Consider the following 23,770-nt stretch of genomic DNA (forward strand, 5'->3'; position numbering starts at 1 on the left):
CACCAAATGCATTCCCTAAGAGGTGGGTATAAATGGAAAACGTGCTGTAAATTAAATTCACCAGGGGAGCTTGAAATCTCAAGCACCCGTGAAAGACCCTTTCACCTATTACAAATGAATTCTTACATTTTAATTAATCTTTTGGTATGTGTGGATTTATACATGTATTCCTGATTTTGTGCCTATTGAGGACACAGAGCAATTTTTGGTTACCTCTTATAATGGGAAGGCATTATGAATAATTATAATTGGAATGAATTATTAAAGTGTACTTTGTTACTCCATTGGCTGGGTCAATTTCAGGCTCCTTTGTCACTGTTTCTCATAAGACATTAGTAACACTTTCTGCTGGCGAAGATGCTGACAGTCTGCACCCAGGAGATCGCTCCTTCCGCCTCCCCTCCGCCCCCAGGAACGTTCCAGACCCAGAGCACCTCTGGAACCCAAGCCAAGCTGCTCTGCTCACCCTGCATGTCTGTGACCAGCAGGCAGCCGCTTGTTTTCTGGTAGACCCAGTGCTGGAAGGTGCAACACTTCTGCCCAGCCTCCGACTCTCTTCTCAAGAAGTTTATCTCCTTCCCATCCCTGATGGAATACTTCACGAATTCTCCAATCAGCTCTTCCTCCACGGTTGCGTACGGGATATTATTCTCAGGTCGATGGATAAGGAAAATAGGAATGATCCTGGAAGGAAAGAGAACATGGGCAGGATTGTGTTGTCTGGGAATAAAGACGTGGAGACCTTCTACCCAACTGGGAGGAGCAGCGGGCTGCAGGATAAACCCCCGGGTTCCATCAGATGTAGACTAAATATCCGCCAGTGATTATTTAATGGGGGGGGGGAAAAAGGGGTGTGTGTTCCTTTTATTTGTTCCTAGAGTTTATGAGAAACTCTTCCTCCGATGGAGTTTAATTGCTCCCGTAGAAATAAATGTCTTTTTATAGCCATCATTAGAGTCCATCACTGATCCACGGGTCAGGTGACTATGCATCCATCCAGCCAGCATATATGCACCTTTGTATCCACCCTTCCTTTTATTCCATCAGCAAATATTCACTCAGCGGCTTCTATGTGTCAGTCTCCCTCCCAGATGTCCTTCTAGAAAACACTGAATACAATGGAAGCTCTACTCTCAAGGATCTTACATTTAAATGCAGGCGCCAGGCAGCAAACAGGTGCAGCGCGCTCTGTGCTCTATGAGGAACCAGAGCAGTGGGGAGGAGGAGGCAGCCCAAGTGGGCTGTGATTTGATTTAGGGAGGTTGGAGATGGCCTCGAAAATAAGGGGCATTTGAGCAGACAGGCCTGTAGGAGGTGGGGCTTGCCGGGGGAGCCATGAGGGTGTCTCGGCAGGAACATTCCAAGTGGAAGGAACAGCAAATGGTGAGGTTCTGGGCGGGGGCCTGAGGGGCGGCGTGTCTGGAGGGTGGTGGTGGCCAGGAGGGAATGGGGCGGGACTGGGGGGCCCCGGGCCACTTGGGAGACTCCACCCTTTGTACTGAGCCGGGGTGAGAAACGTTGGAGGGTCTTGGAGGAGGATGAGATCAAACTTGCATGCGACAGGGGCCGCTCTGCACCCCTGGTGGCATGTGTGAGGCTGGCCGGGGCGGGAGAGGCAGCAGGGAGGCCAGGCAGCAGCGATGCGTGGTGGGGTGGCGGGGGCGGCGGTCAGACCCTGCCCCGCCCCACCATCCCACCGCCCCAGGGAATCCACCCAAGCCTGATCCTCCCTCCTCCAACCTCCCCCAGCCTCACTCTACGCTGAGCACCCGGCTTCCTGGTTGGACCGGGAAACCGGAAACGCTGAGAGAGCTTCTAAAAGCTGCCACCACCACGCGCTCCCACCCCCGAGGACCAGCCCTTCTGTCTGCCACCCGAGCCCTCGCCGCACCGGCGCCCTGGATCCCGGCCCCTTCCCGAGGCTCGAGGACACTCCTGCGGGGGCGGGGGCGGGGGCGGGGGCGGGGGCGGGGGGGGGCACTCTCCTGCGTCACTGTCCCCCTGCAGACTCCTTCCCGGTGGGCATGCTGTGATGACTCCACAGCCTGCGGACCCCGCAGCCCACTTCCACCCCGACTCGCCATTCCCATCAAAACCCAAATCCGCCTACAACCCTTTCCCCCTCCCAGTCTCTCCTGAACCCAAAGCGGCCTTTCTGCTGAAAGAAACCTCGGTCTGGGGCACCACGTTGCCCAGCGGAGCAGTCCCCTTCTCCGCCCTCATCTGACTCGTTCTCCGAAGAGTCGCTCTCACTTGTTTCTAAGACATCTTCCCCCGCCCTCCAGAAACGCACTTCCTTTTGGTTTCCTTTCTGCTTGCCGGGCTACTTCCTGTCTGCCTGCTTTGCCGGTTCCTCGTTTCCCCCGTCCTCTACGCCCTGGCACATCCTGGGACAGGTCTCCTTGCTCTGCACTCAGTTCTCTAGTTTTAAATTCCCTTGCTTCAAATACAGTTTACGAGTTGACAGCTTCTGCGTTTACATCAGCAGCCCAGACCTCTCCCCTGAAATCCTGACACGTCTCCAGCCAACTGACTCTCCATCTATACTTGATGTCTAAAAGACGTCTCAAATTTAACATGGCAAAGGCTGAACTACTTATTTACCCCAAGTCCAACATCTGTAGAGTCTATTGGCAACTGTACCTTTGCATTCTTTCCATTCAACAAAAAAAAAATCAACTGGACAGTTGTGCAGAGTGCCTGTGCAGAGTGATCCATCTGCCATATACCTACACGAGTCTACCCCGCCTTCACTGTCTTCAAGGGGCCGCTTCGTCTGCCCTGTCTAAGTGAAAGTGGCTCAGTCGTGTCCAACTCTTTGCAACTCTGCGGCCTATCCCAGCCCACCAGGCCCCTCTGTCCATGGAATTCTCCAGGAGTGGGTAGCCTTTCCCTTCTCCAGGGAGTCTTCCCAACCCAGGGATTGAAGCCAGGTCTCCTGCATTGCAGGTAGATTCTTTACCAGCTGAGCCACAATAAGTTCACGTCAGGCTCCTCTCCCTTTTTGCTTCCTCCATGTTGTTTTCCTTGTTTAGTCACTAAGTTGTGTCCGACTCTTGTGACCCCATGGACTGTAGGCCCCCAGGCTCCTCTGTCCATGGGATTCTCCAGGCAAGGATATTGGAGTGGGCTGCTATTCGCTTCTCCAGGGGATCGTCCTGCCCCAGGGATCAAACCCACATCTTCTGTATTGCAGGCGGACTCTCTATGGCTGAGCCATCACGGAAGCCCCGCTCCTTCCGTAAGTCTGATTAAACGCACCTACCCCCGGAAAGTCAGGCAAGCCTATTCTCTCAAACTCCCCATGCCAGAGGCTTAGTCCACCGTCACTGCCCCCTTTTGGGGCTGTAGCAACCACTTGCAGACTGGTCTCACCGCATCCAGCCTCTGGGCCTTGTCCCTGGACATCCATTGCCCCCAGGCAGATAGCTGTAAGAGCCGCATTGACGCAGGGGACTTTCAGGGCAACGAAACTACTCTATATGGTACCATATAACGCATCAGTAGACAGTTGTCCAAGCCCACAGAAGGCACAACCTAATGTACGCTGTGGGCCTGCAGTGATGTTATGTCAATGGAGATTCATTGTGACAGACGTTCCGACCTGGTGAGGGGTATGGATGGCGGGGGAGGTGATGGGGTGTGGAAATCTGTCCCCTCCATTCAATTTTGCTGTGAACCTAAAACTGTTCTGAAGATAAAATTAATCGTGTCTGCTCTGTGGCTCGTTTGCCCTGCTAAAGCTCCTGGTTAACCCCTGCCTCCTCCTCACCCCCGAAGCCAAGAGAACACGTTCCAAGCTCATCAGCTGAGCATTTAAAGTCCTCTGCATTCTGGCCTCCTGGCTTCCCACCTCTTACCCTGCCCCCCTTTTTTCTGCCTCCCAGCACGCTAGATCTGCTGAACTTTTCCCGTCTCCTTGGAAACCTTCTTTCACGGCTCTTCATCTCTTTGGGCATGCTGCCCCCTTTGCTTGTGAGCCTCCACCCTTGCCCTCCATCCGGAAGTCTCCGACTCATTCTTCAACGCCCTCCTCTTGGAAGCCTTTCTAGACGCCCTCCTCTTCCCTCCTCCTCCGTGTCCCCCTCCCCCGTGTCCCCATAACTCCTTGCACTCGACGCACTGGGCTTTGTCCTACATGTCTCACACTCCTGCTGGCTGTGAGGGGCAAGAACCTACTTCATTCTTTTTATCCTTTAAGCGCCCGTCACCTAGCTTGGAGCAAAGCCTGGCTCGTAGTAAATGCTCAGTGTCTGGGGGAGAAAAGAATATGTATACAGGACAAAGTTTGAGTCTTGGCACGGACATCTGGGACCAGGCAATTCTTGGGCGGCGACTGTCCTGTGCATTATAGGATGTTAACAACGTCTCTGGCTGCTTCTACCAGAGGCCCGGAGCAGCCCTCCTAGTCACGACTGATACAGGATACGACCTGACAGTCAAGGAGAGGTCATCTCATTGAAGTCTGACCACAACAGATGCCGTTTTCGAGGGCTTAAAAGCAGAAATGATGATGGCCACCCTGAGGAAGAGGTAAGATGCTAATTGTTGATGTTTGTTAACATGAAGAATATGTTTAGTACAGATCATCAAACAGGTAAACAGGAACCTGCATTAGGGACTTACACCTAACAACTATCAAGACGTTTAAAGGCTCAGAAAGGAGGCTTCTGGAAGGGTCTAAGTGACAGAATAAAAAAGTGATGGTGTGACAGTCCCCTGCACCAATGATGGTGACCGGGCGGGAGGCTGGTGTCAGCTGTGTTAGTAAAACCACACACAAGCCCTACGGTGAAGGCCTCGGAATAGCCCCGGGTTTTCAGCCAGAATCTCTACAGGTAAGCACGTAGAACAATCCTGTGCGACTCCGTGACCAAAGCCAAGCTTAGGAAGAGTCATGCGGGCGGCAGGGCGGGGCCTTCTCCCCCCCTGAGATGCCGTCACAGGCACCACCATCATCCCCGCCTCCCTGGGGACCCGGGGCAGGTCCTCCCGCAGTGAGGTGAGACTTCAGGTCGGTCTCTCACGAGGAAGGGGTCCCTGGGCAGGTCTGCACTCGCACGGGGTTGCAGGGGGCTGCTTCCCCAGCGGTGAGAGCAGAGCTGGAAGGATCTCCCAGAGCACCGAGGACACGTGGGCTCCACCCACAACCTGCCCTCTCCCAGAGTCCAGCTGGAGGCTACCCCCAGGTGTCGAGTCAAAGATCGTAGAGAAAACGTCAGCAAAGTGGGAGGAAGGATGCAACACTCAGGTGAGTTTTAAAGACACAAAACATAATGTTCCAAAGAAAGCCTTCTGCAGGCAACTCGGCCTTTGGCAGGTGCATTTTACCCCCTTCTGCCATTTATGAGTATTTCCTTAAAAAAAAAAAAAGAAAAAAACACGAGAAGCACACCTCCCCTCTTCCCCACCCAATTTCAGATGGCAGAGCACTTCACTCAGGAGCAGGATCGAGACCAGGACACAGTCCTGACACACCACGTGGGCAACCCTTCCACCACGGATGCTGAGTGCCAATCCCACGCTTGGGGAAGGACTGATGCGGAAGCTGAAATTCCAGTGCTTCGGCCACCTGATGCGAAGAACTGACTCATTGGAAAAGACCCTGATACTGGGAAAGATTGAGGGCAGGAGGAGAAGGGGACGGCAGAGGATGAGATGCTTGGATGGCATCACTGACTCAATGGACATGAGTTTGGGTAAACTCCAGGAGTTGGTGATGGCCAGGGAGGCCTGGTGTGCTGCAGTCCATGGGGTCGCAAAGAGTCAGACACGACTGAGCAACTGAACTATCCCTCCATATCCTGCCCTTGTCCGTGAATGAGGTCAGACTCTCCCACAATAAGGAAAGGTATTTGGATTCCAAAACATGCACAGCCATTTCCAGAGCAGTGGCAGATTTGCTGGAAGCCGATTAAGCCTGAGTCCTTCACCCTTTCCAAGTCTCTGGCTATATCTTGATATTCATAACTGTGTTCTTTTCCTTAGAGAAGCCCCCAAGTCCTGTATGAGTCAGTTCACACAAAGCTTGGGTGTGTCCCTGCAGGAGGGCACTTCGGTGCCACGCCTGGTGGACTGATTACTGGGTGGACTCTTCCTCAACCAGGAACTAAAGAGAACAGAGCAGCAAGAGGGGCTGGGGAAGAACGGGCTGAGCTCTACAGACGGCCCAGTCCAGACTACCTCAGTGCACTGAACAGAAAAGCAACTGAAAGTGGTTTTCTTTGCAGTATGTTCATTTTTCTTGAAGTTGCTGAGAATTGCTTCCCAGGTGACACTAGTGGTAAAGAACCCGCCAGTGCAGGAGACGTAAGAGACGCGGGCTCAGTCCCTGGGTTGGGACGATCCTCTGGAGGAGGGCATGGCAACCCACTCCAGTATTCTTGCCTGGAGAATCCCATGGACAGAGGAGCCTGAAGGGCTACTGTCCACGGGGTCTCAAAGGGTCCAGACATGACGGAAGTGACTCAGCAGGCGTGCACCGAGGACACAGGCAGACCTTGAAGAGCAGCAGGCATGAGACTCTGTATGGGGTGTGCCCGACACACGTGCTCAGGAAGGCTATTTCTCTCCCATTTTGCGAGTTCACAGAGATGACAAGGATAAGAATCAGGCCCTTCCTGCTTTCCCCCCTTCCCCATTTGCACTGATGTGTAGACGGCTGCTCCGTCTGCAGTTTCCAGCGGGCACTGGCACAGCCCCTTCTCTTCCCACGTGTGGTTTCAGCCAGATAAGAGATAGGTAAACACGAACTCCAGACACTCCAGCATGCACATGGGCCAACAGATACTTGTCAGTGTAACTGACCTCAGTGGGTAAACACTGCACCTCCGTGTAGTGCTCCATGGAGCAGGGACTATGCTCCTACGGCCCTGATTATCCAATTTGTTTTTCCCTGACTCACTCACCACTGTCTTTATTTCTTGTGTCATAGGACTAAGTTTTTCACGATCTCCTGTTCTGTTTATGCTTTAGACAGCATAATACCCGTGAGTAGATACACTTTCTATTTAACATGGTATACACGTTTATTGAATTTTTCCATATATCCATACACTTTAATATTTCTCGATTGTTTTTCTATAAGCCTCTGGGGACCCCATGAACAGCAGGGTGGCAGCCACATGTGCCCTCTTGGAGCTTACAGACCCACTGGAACGCTCCCTGTTTCTCCCCAGCCTCTCATCCCTCCAGCCCGCCCACGTCCCCACGTCAGAGCTGGGCCAACCCAAGGGGGAAACACTTACTCAGGCACTTCCCCGAAGCCTTCCAGAGGCTGGGCTTCTGCGGCGTAGATCTGGGCATAGTGTCTGGCAGTGTTCTGCACGTAGCATTCCTAGATCACCCAGACACACAGGAAACCCCAGGGGTGAGAAGAAAGTCAGAGCGCTGCCCACTGAGACTCAGATTTCCCAATGAGGTCGACTCAATGGGTTTTCAATCCCATCCGGTGGTTGGGGGCACAGAAGCAATAATGAACATAGCCCACAGTTGGTAGCTGCAGGAGCTCCGAGGCCTGAAGGAGCCGTGCAGGTGACGACCATGTGGTCTCCAGGCGAGGTGTCCCTGAACTATGACATTTCTAGGACCCACGTGGCTGAAGTTCACCTTGAGCTAAGGAGACTGGTCCCCAGACAGGGTTTCAGATGAAGCGTGGGTGGGGATGGTTGGGTTTCCCATGAGTTCTCTCAAGGTTCTTTTTTTCTTTAAAGGTATAACAAGCTGTAAGTAATGAACACCTTGCCAAGATTGTTGGCTTAGGAAAAGCAAACGGGATTCTGCTTTCCTACTCTGTAGGGCTTTTCTAAGTGGCATCTGGATGCTGGGGGGTTTTCCATGACTGGACCAGACAGTATTTGAGATGGAAGGAATACTCCCTGAAAGCAAACTGAGGAGGAAAGATTCAGAGGAGAAAGGATGTGTGTGGCAAAATCTTGTGCTCAGAGGAGACGGCTGTCTTCACAAGCACCAGGCCCACAGGACCATCGCCATGTCTGAGATAAGTGCGGATGGATGATGTTTGAGAGCACCCAAGAGACCCGAGTCTGGCCTATTCATTTTAGGGGTTAAAAAACTTAAGGGCCCCTGGTTTGTGAAAGAGCTACACCCAGCTCTCCTGAAAGCTTGGCCAGCCCTAGCATTGAGTGAAATTCATGGACTGGGTGGGGGTGATGCAGGGAAACAGCCCGTGTTCCCCTCCCGCTCCCCTCTTGCCTCAAGGGTACCACCACACAGCAATACAGGAAGGAACTTAGACTCAGCTCCATCTTCCTCCATAGCTTATGGGCGGATACTGAACATGACTCAGGAAGGCAGGAACCAGGACAAACGCTGACCCTTCGGACTGTACCCCAGCCCCCTTCCTCTTCCCTAAAACCAACCAGAAGCCTCCAGAAATTACCCTCGACTTTGGCTGTCCTTTCCTGGAGAAGGAAATGGCAAACGTCACTCCAGTATTCTTACCTGGAGAATTCCATAGACAGAGGAGCCTGGCGGGCTGCCATCTATGGGGTCACTTTAGGCGTCCTTTGGGAATCCTGGCATCTAAGGTACCTTAGACACCCCACTCCCCGTACAATTCTGTGTCCAGGTAGATTCAAGACCCTGGGGATTTGATGGGGCTTCCTAGGAAGCCTTCCTGGAAGTGATCCCAGCCCAGGTAGAAACTGGCGAGACACCTCCAACTGGCTGGCACGGGGCCAAGACCAAGGTTTTGATTTCTAGCATTTAGCCTTGGTCTAGTAACCTCGGAGAAAAACACCCTTCTGGCAACGCTCGCATGAAGTTCTGAGTCGGACTTTCATCTCGGGTTATCTGGGTCCGTCACCCGCCTCGAGCGGCACCCTCAGGACGGGCGGACCCACCTGCGCGGCGAGCCTGTAGTTCCTCTGGACGAGTTCGTCGTCGTTTCTGGTCCCGTAGGCGACGGCGTTGTGCACCTTGAGCACGCAGGCGTGGCCGGGCTTGAAGAGCGGCGTGAGGCCGCACAGCACCTTGCTGCGGAACGCTCTCCGGTGGACGCCTTCCCCGAAGTGCAGCTCCTCCGTGGCGATCTGGCCGTGCAGGCGGCCCCCGAAGTAGCTGTCACGGAGGAAGTCCTCTCGGAAGATGAGCTGGCTGAATTCAATCTCTTCATATACTAGAACGCAACACAGCTTCCGTTGCACAGAAACATCCCCCAGCCCTGCTCGTTGGCTGACGAGCATCCCCACACAGGCACAGCGAAGGACAAGGCTGACCCACCGACGCTGGGAGCGGGAGCCACGCTGGTCTCTCAGCGGAGGCAGAGCTTGGTGGAGAGATGGGGGAGGTGGTCACTGAGGATAGAGCGCAAGGCAAGGCCCCCAGGGGACTGGAGGAGAGGGGGGCAAAGCTGGGGAGGCCAGAAAAAGGACTGTAGACAGGTCTAGAAAGTGTGAACAGGCTCAGGCCAGGTGATTAAAGGCAAGTGGAAAAGATAAGCAAAATGTGGAAGAGGGAACAAGAATCGACAAGATCTGGCAGCTCTGTTTCCCGGGTTTCTTGTTTCATTATTGCCTCTTTGCAAGGATTCTTTTTAGCCTTCCCACCCCAGTTGCTCCACGTAAGATGTGACTACCACAGAGGTGCTGTGTATCTGGTTATGTACTATATGTACGTATGTGCTTTATGAACAAAAACAAGTTTTTGGCCTCCCCAAGACCCAATTTTGTCTGCTTGTGGGTGTTACTGCCTCTTAAGAATGCCTGTGGCAGATTAAAGAAGTAGGCAGGTACAACCCAAAACAAGAGAAAAAGAGTTCCCTCTGAAGAGAAGCTGAAACACAGTAGAATCATCTTGATCTCTCTGTAAAGTTTTCTAGCAGCTGTATCGTTCAGAGATGACAATGGCACCCCACTCCAGTACTCTTGCCTGGAGAATCCCATGGATGGAGGAGCCTGGTGGGCTGCAGTCCATGGGGTCGCTAACAGTCGGACACAACTGAGCACCTTCACTTTCACTTTTCACTTTATGCATTGGAGAAGGAAATGGCACCCCACTCCAGTGTTCTTGCCTGGAGAATCCCAGGGACGGGGGAGCCTGGTGGGCTCAGTCTATGGGGTCACACAGAGTCGGACACGACTGAAGCGACTTAGCAGCAGGAGCAAAGGTGAGGATGGGCAACTTCCCCTAAGGAAAGATACGTGACAAGCACGAATACCATCCTCAATAATCCTGTCCGTAACTTCCAGGAATGTCTACTTAGCCAGGAGAAGCTATAAGAAAGATGCATCTTAGGACTTCTCTCTGAAGCCCCGTGTACCGTCATTAAGTTGTTCTAGCTCTGAGTCATTCCTTTTGGGCTCGCCCACCAGCTTGGTTTTATTAGATTTTTAGTTAGAGGTCAACTTTTAAAATTATGTATGCCTCTTCTGGAGATTTAAATAAGGTGTCTAGGGGAGATTCCTCCAGGGGAAGTCACTTGACGCTTCTTTATCGGAAGGTGCACAGTAAGCAGAGGAAGTTACGGCCTCCCCAGCCATAGAAATTGGACCCCTGGTCACATGGAGAAGGTGACGTCTTCAGGGTCCAGGCTCCCACCCAGTGGTGGGAGTCACAGCGCTACACTTACAGAGACCAGTACCTCAGCCCCACTAGGGTCTCATTCCTAACTGGTAAAAGCATTGAGAAACGAGTCTCTGCAAACCTGAATTAACGAGGTCAGAGCAAGAATCTGCGATGGGGAATGCCCACTGTTGCTAAGCAGTTTATGAGACAGAACCCCTTCTTCTGAAGGTCATTTTTCTGATTGGAGAAAAGGATATTCTTTTGCATACTTAGACTTCAGGGGGATGGAGACAGATGTAGGGAGAGGATTATAAACTTACACAAGCATATGACACAGGTATGCAGCATTTGAATGGTGAGGAGTTTGCATTTAAGTCTGTTTTGGATAAGTTGCAACGTTTAATAGACCATTTAAGTCGAGATCCCAGCCCCTTGTCTTTAATTACTAGATGTCACTGCATCTTGATGTCTGTACTGGCTTGTTTTCAAAGATCTCAGGATTTTAGTTGCCTTAGGGGAAGAAAAAAAATCAGTACACATAGTACAAACGGGCAGAGTAACCTTGGCCGTGGTGAGTGTCTGCATCACGGAGATTAGAAAACTACAAATCAGGGCCTCCCCACCAGGCAGGTTGTGAGAAACTGGCCAGCAGGTGGCCGAGTGCAGTGGGCAACCGTCCCCAAGAGGAGACACAAGGCCGCATGGGCATGACGGGCAGTCCTGGGGCAGCCTGTGTGTCGGGGGCGGCCGTTAGCTCGCTGCTACAGCAGCGGTGCATTAGTGCCGTAGGAAAGCCCAGAAGTCCACCTCTCACTTCTACTAAGATGCAAATGAATGGACTTATTCTCCCAAATATCTGACTCTCTGAAAATCTGCTCAGCTAGTGCAACTGCTAGTCTGATTGAAAAGAAAAAAATAAGCAGAACCAAAATACACTGTGAAAGAGCCAGAGGCTGAAAAATCCCATGGAGATAGGCTGGATGCATAGCCGGTGCTTCGCAGAGAGAGTTAAACCCCAACCCGTGCCCCACCCCGCCCCCCGCCTCACCACATGGTCCCAACGACAGCACCGCTACAATCGGTTCTTAACAACACACGCTGGACACTTGTAGCCTAACCCATTAATCGTAGGACCCGCAATTAGGTTGAAACAGCTTATGAGTTATCCCTGGTTCCCCAGGCAATTCCTGAGCCCTCTCCTGCTTCGTCAGAAGAGCTGATGGAACACTTGTTTCTGCCTTCGTCTCTAGAAGCTCTATCTCATGATCTAGGGTGCACCCACTTCCGCTGGCGCTCGGCTCAGATTCACTTACCTTTAGCATCTGGGTGACTTGAGAGCTGTTTGAGAACTGGAAGACAGGAGAGAGAGCCTTCAGCACCAGTGAGCGTCCCTAAGCTGCAGGGGCTAGTGGCTCTCACTGGGAATGGCGAAGCTGAGGTTTACCTTCGGCGGTGAGGTTAAACTCAGCGCTCACTTTCCCGTAGCTGTTCTTGATGCAGCAGTGATAGAGGCCCTGGTCCTTCTGGCTGGCTTGGAGGATGGCCACGCTCACCACGGAGTCGTCTCCTGCTCTGCAGTGGGGGACACGGACGTGGGCAAGCATCATCGCTCTGAAGCTGCACTTTTAGGCAAAGCAGCTTTATTACAATCATAGCCCAGTTGAATTTTTTCTGGAGTGATGTTATAGAAACAAAACTAGAGTTCAAGTCTTCCATAGCTGCATCTGGAGCAGTTTACAAAGATGTGTTCCAAGCAGACAATTATACAGAAAACTGATTTGCCTCACTTTTTATGGAAAAGGAAATGGCAAGCCACTCCAGTATTCTTGCCTGGAGAATTCCATAGACAGAGGAGCCTGGCAGGCTACAGTCCATGGGGTTTCAAAGAGTTGGACACAAAGACTAGGAGGTTAAGGACACAAAGACTAGGAGGTTAAGAACACTTGGGGAACTGAACTGGGATCTCTCTTGGCAGAAGCTTGTGAGGATTAAGTTAGACTGGTTTCCATAGAACCAGGGGATCTGTTTCTAGAAGGAGCCGTATCTCCTCAGGTGCAACAGATGACTCCTGATTACCAGCTCACTTGAGCAAGTGTTTACTGCTAGAGAGGGGCTAATTTAGGGTGGGTAACTCTACCCGGGGGATTCTCGCCAATGATGCGTTCACTCATCTCCCCCGCCCCATCTCCTCTAGTAAACCTGGGGCCCCAGATAGAAACTGGTATCTCCATCCTAGAGATGGCGGCTCTCCACCCTTGGGAGATGCCACTTTTCCATAAGCTCAGATTGGTTTTTCCTTTTGACTTACCTTAGCTTCGTCTGAGCTTTTTGTCAGGTTAATGGGAATTTAAGAGGACAGCAAGTTCCACTGGGCAATAGGAGAGTTCTTTAATCTTGGGACCACAGAGCCTCAGACTAGAAGATGATTGACAGGTTTCCCTGCTTCTAGAGGATGAAAGGGGTTCATGGCTGAGGCAGGGAGAGAGCCCTCTGCTCTTCCTTGTCTCTCTTCTTAGACACTGTGGGTGTGGAGTTTCTGCTTTGACCTTCCTTCATTTCCTATGATTTACTGTTTTCCTTTAGAACCACGTTGTGAAATAAACTGAAAAGTGGCCAGGGCGGATAACACACCTTCTCTGCACTTGGGCTATTGATCTTGAATCTTTTGTCCACGAGATGGTAGAATCTTCATGAATCTCTGCAAACTGGCAGCTCAATTTTACATTTCCAGAGTGGTCAGGGGACATCTCAGCTTGGATCTTTCTCAGTAATACCGGAGCTGGAAAGGAGAAAACTGGTAGGTCGGTGTTCTTATGAGAAGTGCAGAAGAGCTTTTAGACTTTCCTGCTTTATCACATTTAATTCTCTCAACAAAGCCAAGAGACAGATCATTATTATTATCCTCCATTAATTGATGAGGAGACCTAGTGTCTGAAGGGAGATGTCGCTTTCCTAAACAGATAGGAAATGAACAGGTCAGTCTAATAGGAAACTCCCTTTTCAGCCCTCCCAGTCCCGTGGACAGAGGAGCCTGATGGGCTACAGTCCATGGGGTCGCAGAGTCGGACAGGACTGAGTGACTAACACTCACAAACACCTTGGCATGCTCAGAGCAAACACGGAATTTGCTTTGAAAGTGTTACGGAGCGATAAGCATGCTTTTCAATTTTGAAGAGGTCTTGGTGTAGTTAATCCTGTCAGGCAATGTGGAATGGCTGCCTATCAAACACTGCTCTCTGAAATACATCTACTTTAATGTGAAACAGAAAGTGACTCTTCCGTGATCATTAGGATTTTGTTTCTAATTTTGACGTGTGCCACCTTTTAAACAGTGTTGCTTCTAGTTTGGGAGAAATCGTGTAAGCCCTAATGTCTAAGGAAGCAATGAAGACTCCAATTTGAAAATTTCTTCTCTGCTCTTAGAAAAAGATGATGAAGCAATTGTAGCATCTATTTACCACTAAATGCATGCTAAAAGACCCTTGGCTTTATTTGAAGGTTCCTCAACCTCTTAATTTGTCAGGTTTCTGGTTTTGTAAATTTATTAAAGACAGCTAGTATAATTTGGATATGAGCTCTTAAAAAAGTCCCACTTTTTGCTACCTAAAATTCCTTGAGCTCTGCAATGCACAAGGTGAAAAAGAACTTGAGATTAAAAATAAGGATGGGAAGGACGGCTGTCGACACCTAGTGTACAGAACCTGGCCACACTAAGATGCTGAGAGATGACAGCCAGGTCAACGTCAGAGCTGGGGATTAGGGAGGAGGATGAAACCTGGACCAGCCAAGCAGCCTGGCTAAGCGCCAGGCACAAAAGGCATCTCAACAATAAGTTATTTGCTGGGGTCTTCCCTGGGGGTCCAGTGGTTAGGAATCAAGCCTACCAATGCAGGAGACACGGGTTCGATCCCTGGTCCGGGAGGACCCCATGTGCTGAGGGGCAACTGGGCCCTCAAGCCACAGTTAGTGCGTCACGTACCACAACAAAAAGATGCCTGCGTGACACAAGCAGGCGTCCACATGGTGCAACTAAGACCCAACACAGCCAGATAAGTATTCAAAAAAAAGAAACAGTAAGTTATTTGTTGAAGAACATTCATCCATCTTGCTCTTTGATCAGTTGTCTTTGCTGAAGATATCCTAATGGATTTCAGTGATGTCTGCTATCAATTAGCAGCAGAGCTGTCTACCTGAATCAAATAGGAGCAATACAGAAACAACTGCCAGGGGTTAGGTGACATTCAGTGTTCTTTGAATGTCACCTTTTAAAATCATGGATGATCATTTATGTCTAAAGGTAGATTATCTAATTCATTCAAGACAGACTTGATATTCTATTTTTTGCTGAAACTTTTTAGTAGTGAAATTATAATCCTTATTTTTTAGAAATTATAACAGGAGTAGGAATGTTAATGGACTTTCCTGATAGCTCAGCAGTAAAGAATCCGCCTGCCAATGCAGGAGACACGAGTTTAATCCCTGGGTGGGGGAGATCCCCTGGAGAAGGAAACGGCAACCCATTCCAGTATTCTTGCCTGGGAAATCCCAAGGACAGAGGAGCCTGGTGGGTTACAGACCATGGGATCGCAGAATCAGATACATGACTTAGCCACAACAATGTGTATTAATAAATATCCATCCCTCTCAGGAAATTGTGATCTTGAAGAAAACCAAACCAGGGAGGACAGCTTGGCACACCGGGTGAGTGTGTAATTACTCAGGGTAGCCACTGGGCAGCAGCATAGACCAGAGGAGGATGGCTAACACCAAGTGGTCAGAACAGGGCAGGTAGTGAGGTTACTGGACATGTCGGGGGTGGTCTATTACGCACCAAGTTCCACAATTACACAGCCGTGGTTGTGTTATATAATCCACAGCCAGAAGCCATCAACACAGAGGTGGTTTCTCTGTTGCCTCAGATTCCACTGCTGTGAAATCTTCAGTGTGCCTCCCCTCTCTTGGCAGCAGATTAGCTTGGCTATATAATGTGTATTTAAAAGCTAATTTTTCTTCCCAGGAACGAATATGGGATGCTCAGGTAATGAATTCTTCAGTTAGAGAGTCTCTCCAGGCACTAACGATATTACGGGAGAAAGATGAGCTATACCGAGTCCTACGGAAGACAAAACCCATCTCGCAGGTGCCCTGACCCCCGCTGTCAAGATCTTGGTCCAGGGTCTTGACCACGCCCGTCGCCCCACTTGGGACACATTTCCTCCAGGACCCTTCATGGCGGATTTCCTGACAGCTAAGTGTTCCTAAGTCTGCCAGCCCTGTCCACAGCCAGCTGTGGGTTCTGAAGACAGAAACCGGGATGGGGGATTCAGGGCAAGGCATAATGTGGCCGGCTGAGCTGAATGAGGGTCACGGAGACAGAGGCTTGATCAGGCGGCCACGGGGCTTTGGGAGAGGGCCCCCTTTTGTGTGGGAAGGGTGGGGGAAAAAAACAGATGAAGGAGCTGAAATGAGGCCCAAGAGGGAAGCTGGGTTTATCTTCTGTGTATATTCTGGCCAAGGGTTGAGGGCAAAGGATTGAGAAGTCCCCTGGTGACGATAAAGCTTTGGCTGCACTAAGCTTTGAGTATCAAAGTTTACTCAGTTTGTCCTTTCCGTCATCCAAGTCATCCCTCACACCCAACACCGCCTCCCCACCCCCAAGGCTGTGCTTCCCAGGGCTGCAGCCCTTTGCCCCTGGGGAGGTCGAGCAGCTCCAGATCAAACCCTCTGACAGCACCTGGTCGGTCCTCTCTCCCGCGGAGACAGACAACAATTCCAAACGTGACTCCCACCCACGCCGCCTCTGGGCTGAAACCACTCTGTTCTTTAAAGCACAGTTCCACTCTATTTAAATGTTTTGAAACATATCACTAGAATACGGTTGGATACCTCTTTGGGAAGTCGTTTCATGTGTGGTCCCTTTCTGCAGCCGAGGCTGCGGGCCCCTCTGACGCGGATGGGGAGTGAGGTCTCTGCTAAGGAGCCTCTCCCTGGCGTTAGAGGGCTGCAGCGTTGTGCCCCAGTCCAGGGCTGGCGTGTTACGTCGCCACCATCTCTTCTGACTTTTACCAGGTTTTGTGGGAAAGAGCTCGGAGAGAGGTGGCTGAAATCTTGGGTTATGGGATGCAGTTTGGCGTTGATGCGATTCCCCCAAGCAAAGCAAAGCTGACTGCAGTTACCAGAACTCTGAGCCCCCAGGAGTCTGAAACTTGAAACAGAGACCCCGGGGACTTCAGACGCAAAGGGCAGGGTGAGATGAAAAGAAATTTTATACTTAAAATTTGAAAGAAAATCCATGCCACTTTTAACAGAAAAAATGGTTACAGACTCCCGGATTGTACCTAAATGTTTTTCTGTAAATCTTGTTTAGCACGTGGTCTAATTATACCAGTTAGCTGCACTGGTTGATGGTTAGAATTTTTAATCTTATTTGAAGTAACATTATAACGGGCAGAAAGTATACAGCCACTCGCTATGCACTAAAGATTTCTTCTCACAGGGCCGCGACAGGTTCCGCCCAAGCTACCCGTCCCAGAGGACAGAGCCTCCCGGCCACGGACAGCCCAGCCATCTTCTCCACCTTCTGACCTGCCCTGCCTTTGGAAGTGAGCACAGTGAAGAGCTGCAAGTGCAAGATACAGAATGCATTCTACACCAGAACCGTTCCATCTCTTAAAACTGGCCTCGTCAATCTCCTTTCCAAATAAAGCTTTTCCCTCCCTCTCACCAAAACTCCAGCGTTTGGCTTCTCTGGTGGCTCAGTAGTAAAGATTATCCGCCTGCCAATGCAAGAGACACAGGTTCAATCCCTGGTCCAGGAAGATGTCACGGAGCAGCTAAGCCCGTGGGCTGCAGCTACTGACGCCTGCACTCCGCAACACGAGAAGCCGCCGCACCGAGTCGCCCGAGAGCCGAGCTAGAGAAGAGTTCTCACAGCGGAGACCTCGCCCAGCCAAAACTAGACGAAAAAAATTACAGCGCATGTTGTCGCCTGTAACTGGGTTCAGATGTAACTATTCTTTTAAGTTAGAGACCTGGACTTGGATGATCAGTGTCCCTCTCCTCCTCTAAACCTAAGTCCAACCTTCTGCCTTTCTACAGCTCCTGATGCGGAAGTGCCACACAAAGGCTGAACACCTCTCTCGTTGTGTCTGCAACACCTTCTTCCGTGGGAGTGAGTCAGTCTAGCAAACTCCTCCCCTCCCATCTCAGCAATCTTCAGCTCCCATTCAGACCTCCTTCTAGATACACTGCGCTCTGAGCAAACTCGGTTTCCCAAACTTCGGAAAGTTTTTCCCCCTAGAAAGCGTTTTTAAACTTTCCCGCACCACGGAATTCCCATTCACCTCTTTGAGGGCCTCCAGTGTTAAAAGCACCAGTGAGCTCCTTGGTGGCTCAGCGGTAAAGAAAGCTCCTGCCAACGCAAGAGACACAAGAGATTTGGGTTTGATCCTTGAGTCAGGAAGATCCTCTGGTGTAGGAAATGGCAACCCACTCCATTATTCTTGCCTGGAGATTCCTATGGACAGAGGAGCCTGGCGGGCTACAGCCCACGGGGTTGCAAAAGAGACAGACCCAACTTAGTGACTAAACCACCACCAAGGCCATGATGCACCCGAGGGCACGCGCCCATATTGGTCGGAGTGGGACTGAAAGCTCAGTCCTTTTATATGCTGTGATACAACCTCTTAGTACAAACCATTTGTTCATAACGAAGGAACAAGACATTACAAAATTCACTGCCTCAAAGACATCCAAAGGCTACATTAGAGATGGCATGAGCTTAATGTCAGTTACTAAAGTCCCCGAATTTCACGGCACTCCAAGGACCACCTCGGGATCCCTGATGGCTGATACTGTGGTCCTTTCTGGCCTCAGCGCTGGGCCCTGACACACTGCACACTTAAAAGTTCTTTTTGGACTTTTTTTAAAAACAGAACAACTAGCTCCTCCTCCAGTCTTCCTGTTTTAGTAAACAGCAACCCCGTAACTTAACAGTAGCTCAGGCTAACATCATGGAGTCACCCTTGCTTTCTTTCTCTCACAGCCTCCCTCCCATCCGTTAGTGGGTCCCGTGGTTCCTACCTACAAAACTTCTACAGAATGTCATCACTTGTCACTGCTATGCATCGCTACCATCTTGGTCCAAGTCATCTCTCACCTAGATTACTGCAGGCTAATGCTTGTTTCTTTACTGTTTTTTGAAGGATAATTAAACAGGAAGCATCCTAACCACGTGCTCCCTCAGTTAAGCCCACCGACAGGCAGCCTGTACCAGTGGTGCTCCCAGTAGGTCCCCAGGAGCTCAGTAGAAATGCACTTTCTCCTGAACCAGAAACTCTAGGTCAGGCTTCCCAGGTAGCTCAGCTGGTAAAGAATCCACCTGCAATGCAGGAGACCTCCTGCATCGGGAAGTTCCCTGGAGAAGGGATAGGCTACCCACTCCAGTATTCATGGGCTTCCCTGGTGGCTCAGATGGTAAAGAATCTGCCTTCAATGTGGGAGACCTGGGTTTGATCCTTGGGTTGGGAAGATCCCCTGGAGGAGGGCATGGCAACCCACTCCAATATTCTTGCCTGGAGAACCCCCATGGTCAGAGGAGCCTGGAGGGCTACAGTCCATGGGGTCCCAAAGAGTTGAACATGACTGAGCGATCTGTCTAAAGAGCCCCCTAGGGGAGCCCAAGGTCACTCACGTTTGAGACCCACCAGCCTACACGTCAGACCACTTGGGTCCCAGCATCCAATGCTGCTGCCCAGCGGACACGCACCCTAAATACAAGGGCGCAGGAGGATGCACGAACTTGCCCTCAAGGTCAACAAACGCAAACTGCGATAGGAAGCAACACAGCCCTCACCTCTCGCTTTGCTCTGGCAAGGTGGCCTCTGGGGCTCTCCTTTCTCATCTGTGCGCGAGACTGACGTTTCAGGCTTAGGACTCTCAAAGACCGAGTTCTTTCTCACGTTCTCCTTCTCTTCCAATCTCAGCCTCAGGGCAGCCACCCTGGACAGAATTTTCTTCTTTACCCCCTCAGCTAAGTGTCCACTTCCTGGGGTTTTTTGCTTCTCCTTGACCTCCTGTGACTTCATCACTGCTGGCGGGGGTGGACAGCTAGCTTGGGCCGCCATGGGGCCAACCTTCTCCTCCTCCCCCGACTTTTTCCCGTGGCCCAGAGTGGAGCCCTGTTGGAAGGGGTCCCGCAGCATCTTAGGAGCTTTCACTGATGCACGTTCTCTGGAAACAGACGCCAGGGGCCCCGCCAGGGAACCAGATGTGCCTGTGGGTTTGGTTTCCCCATCGGGGGGCTCCTCTACCTTATGTTCCTCAATTCTGTGGCTTCTTGAAAAGCCTGTGCTGCCTCTTTCAGGAGGGGACATAGAAGGCCCCCTGGTGAGACCACTGGAAGAGGGTGCTTGCTTCCACTCCCTCTTCATAGCTCGCCTTTCCTCTGAGTCAGAAGAGGCACGCTCGTGGTTTCTGGGCTCCACGAAGTCCTCCTCACGGGGGTCATGACTCTGAGCTGCGAAGCTGCGAGTAGTGACTCCAACAGATGGGGGGGTCACCCTGGCAAGACGGCTAGAGAGCGCTAGAGTGGGGGAAACTAATGCTGGGCCGTTGCTTTTACTGGGTCCAGGCCCCCCTGAGCTCCTCTCCCTGCCTTCCTGTACTCGGCTTCTGATGCGTCCCCCTGGCATCACCTCCCCAGCCTGCACAGGGCCCGGGACTGCCGAGATGGCAGCACGCACGTCCCCCCTTGCTCCGTCCTGGCGACTTTGTCCTGCCCCCCACCCCACACGGTCCCCTTGGCTTTGGTTGGTGCCGTTCTTGCTTGGAGGGGTTTCCCCACTTTGCTGGGGACACGCAACTTGCACAATGGCAGGCTGGACTTCCAGTCTCTGGTCCAAGTATCCCCCCTTTGGTTTATTCTCCACTCTGGTGGCCCCCAGTGTGGACCCAGAAGGCTCTGGTGGCTCCATCCTGGCCCACCCCACACTCATTTCATCAGTGGGGTCCACAGAGGACTCCAAGATGTTAGGGCAGGACAGGAGCTGCTTAAAGAAAGTGGGGCGATCCCTCTTGAGTCGGTTTTCATCTCGATTTTGGCTCACATGGTTAGCATTTTTGTTCCTTCCGGTTCTGAAAGCCTCTGGGAGCAAGCCTGTGACACAGACTTTCTTTCCCTCTACAGGGTCCACAGATGACTCCAGGAATCTGCGTTGGCTCAGATACTGGGAGGAAAGACAACTCCAACTTTTACAGCCAGCTCGTTCTTCCCTTTTATGGACTTTTCGGTTATTAGCAATTGCTGAGCTATACTCTACCTGAGGACTGCAGGCTGATGCTGTCTTAGAGGGGCCCGGTTTAGGCACGGCAGCACCTGCCTTCAGAACATCAGGAATTGCCCGGATCCTGTCAGGAATGAGACCAGCGTCCATCCCCTTGAACCCAGAATCTGTCAGCTGTCCCACTGGCCAGGTTTCTGGAACAGAAGCCTCTAGAGTTATGATCTTCAGCTTTTTACCCGCTTCCCAACATCCTGGACTGCTCTCTTTCGACTCGTCCAGAAGGACGTTAGAGAGAGGGGGAACTTGGCTCAGAGGCTGACTGTCATCTTTCACTGTAGATTCAGCCACCACAGACACACGACTGCCCGAGCTCTGCCCTCCTCTCTCTGTGGAGCTGGCTGATGAGCAGTCCGAGGGCACCAAGTTTGTTTCCACTTGTCCGACAGATGTCGTGGGCAAAGTTTCCTGGAAATTATCGTCAGGAGAACGCTGCTGGACCCTCTGTGCTGTTTCACTTCCTTTTTCTTGGAAATTCTCTTCAAGGCTCCTGGTGTGTGCTCTGTGCCCGGTCTGGCTCTTCCTTCTAGACAGGTTACCAGTCTGAGGAGGGGAACTGCTACAGAAACCCTCTCCCTCTGGGAGTTGAGGAACTTGGACATGGATTCCGGGTCCACTGAGAGCCATGTGTCCTAGCTCTCTTGAAGATTTGATTGTGGAGCCATTAAAAACATGAGCCAACTGTACATTGGAAGGAAGTTGAGAAGTCTTTCCATCTGGTGCCCGAGGTGAACTCTCCTCAGGGCCACCTGCAGGGCTGACCCCAGCAGCTGAAACAGCAAGGGATTTGGGTGGGTGGCCTTTCGGGGCAACGGAAAGAGCGGACGTGTCCCCATTCGCCCCTGTCACCTTAGCACACTCAACATTAGCAGTTAGCGTTGTGGGCTTCTCCTGAGGAAACTTCGCTACTGAACTATGACCTGCCGGTATGTCTGCTGGGTCCGGGGCACCGGGGCTAGAGTTCTCGTCACCGCCCTCCTCTTTGGCCCAAACGGAAGAGTTGCTCTCTGGAGCTAGCGGCCATCTTTCCTCAAGGTCCCCTGAGTGGCTGGGGCTCAGCCTCTCCTGGCCAGCCTTCACTATGGAGGCCGGCGTGGAGGCGGAGCCCTCTATGTTGGCTAGATGCTCCCCGGTGGCACCGTTACTGGCTTTCTGTGAGATGATCCAGGTGAAAGTGCTGATGAAAAGAGGGGAGTCGGGAGAGGTTCTCTCGTCACTGCTCCCGCACGTAGCCTGGGGAGGCTCAGGACCTCGTGTCTGAGAAAGAACGTCCAGAGTCTTGTCATCGGGAGGACATAAATCAGGCAGTTCGCTTTGACCTGCCAGCTCTAAGTCCAGGGAGCACATTTCTTGAGGCAAATATTTACCGACTGGGGCTCCAACCGGAGAGCCCACAGTATCACATGCTCCCTGGTCACCTGCTTCAAGACGCTCCGAGCCACATGCGGCTACTCCATCCCCTGGCCCAGCGCACATGGTTTCCAGGGCGGGGATGGTGTGTACAAATTCAGGGGACACAGAGGCAGCCTGGGGCTGGAGGGGAGGCCCCGACAGCTCACAGGGGGACATGGCTTCACCACTGGCTTCTGGGATGCTCGGCGCACGCCCCAGGTCTCCTGCAGAAGGTCTGAGCGCGTTGCCACCTCGGTTTTCTTCATGCCCTGCCCCTTGGGTACAGCCGTCTACCTCCAGGTGTTCCGCCAGTGATGCACTTTCTTTGTTGATCCCTCCTAAGTTGGAGAGGGACTCTGTTGTGGTCCCAGGAAAAGTAGGCTCCTCCCCAGTAGGCTCCGAGAAAGCCGGCATGTGGCTGAGAGAGATTCGCTCCCTGACTGTTTCCTGAATTGGTACCTAGAAGATGAAAAGTGATATTAATAGAATTGTTCCTGGGAGATCCACAATAGGGCCTAAACTGCAATCCCAAGAGTGTTAATCCTCGATGACTCTAGTTAACAATGAGTAGAAGGAATAATTGAGATCTACGCAGTAATTCCCGAACTCTCTAGTCGTGAGACATCTTGAAGAAATGCAACTCTTGTGTTGCAAGGGATCCTCAAATTCTCCATTATAAGTAAAAGGCCACCTGACAATCGATTTTTTTTTCCTTCCCAGGAAAAAATATGGAATTTATGGTAAATTATTTGCTAAACTTTTAAGTCACAGGAGTTCATGTGAATCTTTTCAGAATGAAACTTCACATGATCATAAATAAAACATGCAGTGCCTGTAAAGTACCAAAGAGCAATTTTTAATTTTTTAATTGAAGGATAATTGCTTTACAGTATTGTCTTGGTTTCTACCAAACATCAGCATGAATCGGCTCTAGGTCTACACATGCCCCCTGCCGCAAAGAGCAATCTTTGTCCCCTGAGGCCAGCTCGCTGGTTGATTACTGAGGAGGTGTGCCCTTGAACCCACTTCTAATGAGGCAGTGGCGTTATGATTGGTCTTTGGCACTGCCCATCATTCCTGCCCCAGGTAAGTTAAAAAGTCTTGAAATACTGCTTGCAGCCACCAGTGATTCATCTTTTCTTGCCTTAAGGCTACCTTAAGTTAAGTTTTCATTTACCTCAGATTTTACTGGTGTAGAAGTGCTAACTGAACAAGAAATTCTGTATGGCTTCCTATGCTATGAACTCCATGGGTGCTAGAACCATTCGTCGAGTCAACAAACATTTAACAAACACCTCCAGGGTTGGGCTTCCCTGACAGCTCAGTTGGTAAAGAATCTGCCTGCAATGCAGGAGGCCCCAGTTCGATTCCTAGGTCAGGAAGATCCCCTGGAGAAGGGAAAGGCTACCCACTCCAGTACTCTGGCCTGGAGAAGTCCATGGGGTCGCAAAGCACTGGACTGAGCGACTTTCACCCCAGTGTTAGAAAGAATCCCAGGTGATGGGGACATG

At 51.3% G+C, this 23,770-nt stretch overlaps 1 protein-coding gene across 1 annotated transcript in view; it reads right to left on the minus strand.

Moving 5' to 3' along the window:
* Positions 1 to 23,770, minus strand: part of ALPK2 (alpha kinase 2) — a 141,778-nt gene that overhangs the window by 20,135 nt on the left and 97,873 nt on the right. Inside the window, exons 5-11 of the mRNA XM_052660223.1 lie at positions 19,382 to 22,718; positions 13,159 to 13,306; positions 11,972 to 12,099; positions 11,841 to 11,876; positions 8,865 to 9,139; positions 7,248 to 7,336; positions 467 to 684 (exon numbers count right to left, since the gene is read on the minus strand). Of these exons, the coding sequence (XP_052516183.1) occupies positions 467 to 684; positions 7,248 to 7,336; positions 8,865 to 9,139; positions 11,841 to 11,876; positions 11,972 to 12,099; positions 13,159 to 13,306; positions 19,382 to 22,718 (4,231 nt within the window). The remainder of the gene's footprint in view (positions 1 to 466; positions 685 to 7,247; positions 7,337 to 8,864; positions 9,140 to 11,840; positions 11,877 to 11,971; positions 12,100 to 13,158; positions 13,307 to 19,381; positions 22,719 to 23,770) is intronic.

This window comes from Budorcas taxicolor, chromosome 22, assembly GCF_023091745.1.
Source record: "Budorcas taxicolor isolate Tak-1 chromosome 22, Takin1.1, whole genome shotgun sequence".
In the NCBI taxonomy this organism is placed as follows: Eukaryota; Metazoa; Chordata; class Mammalia; order Artiodactyla; family Bovidae; genus Budorcas; species Budorcas taxicolor.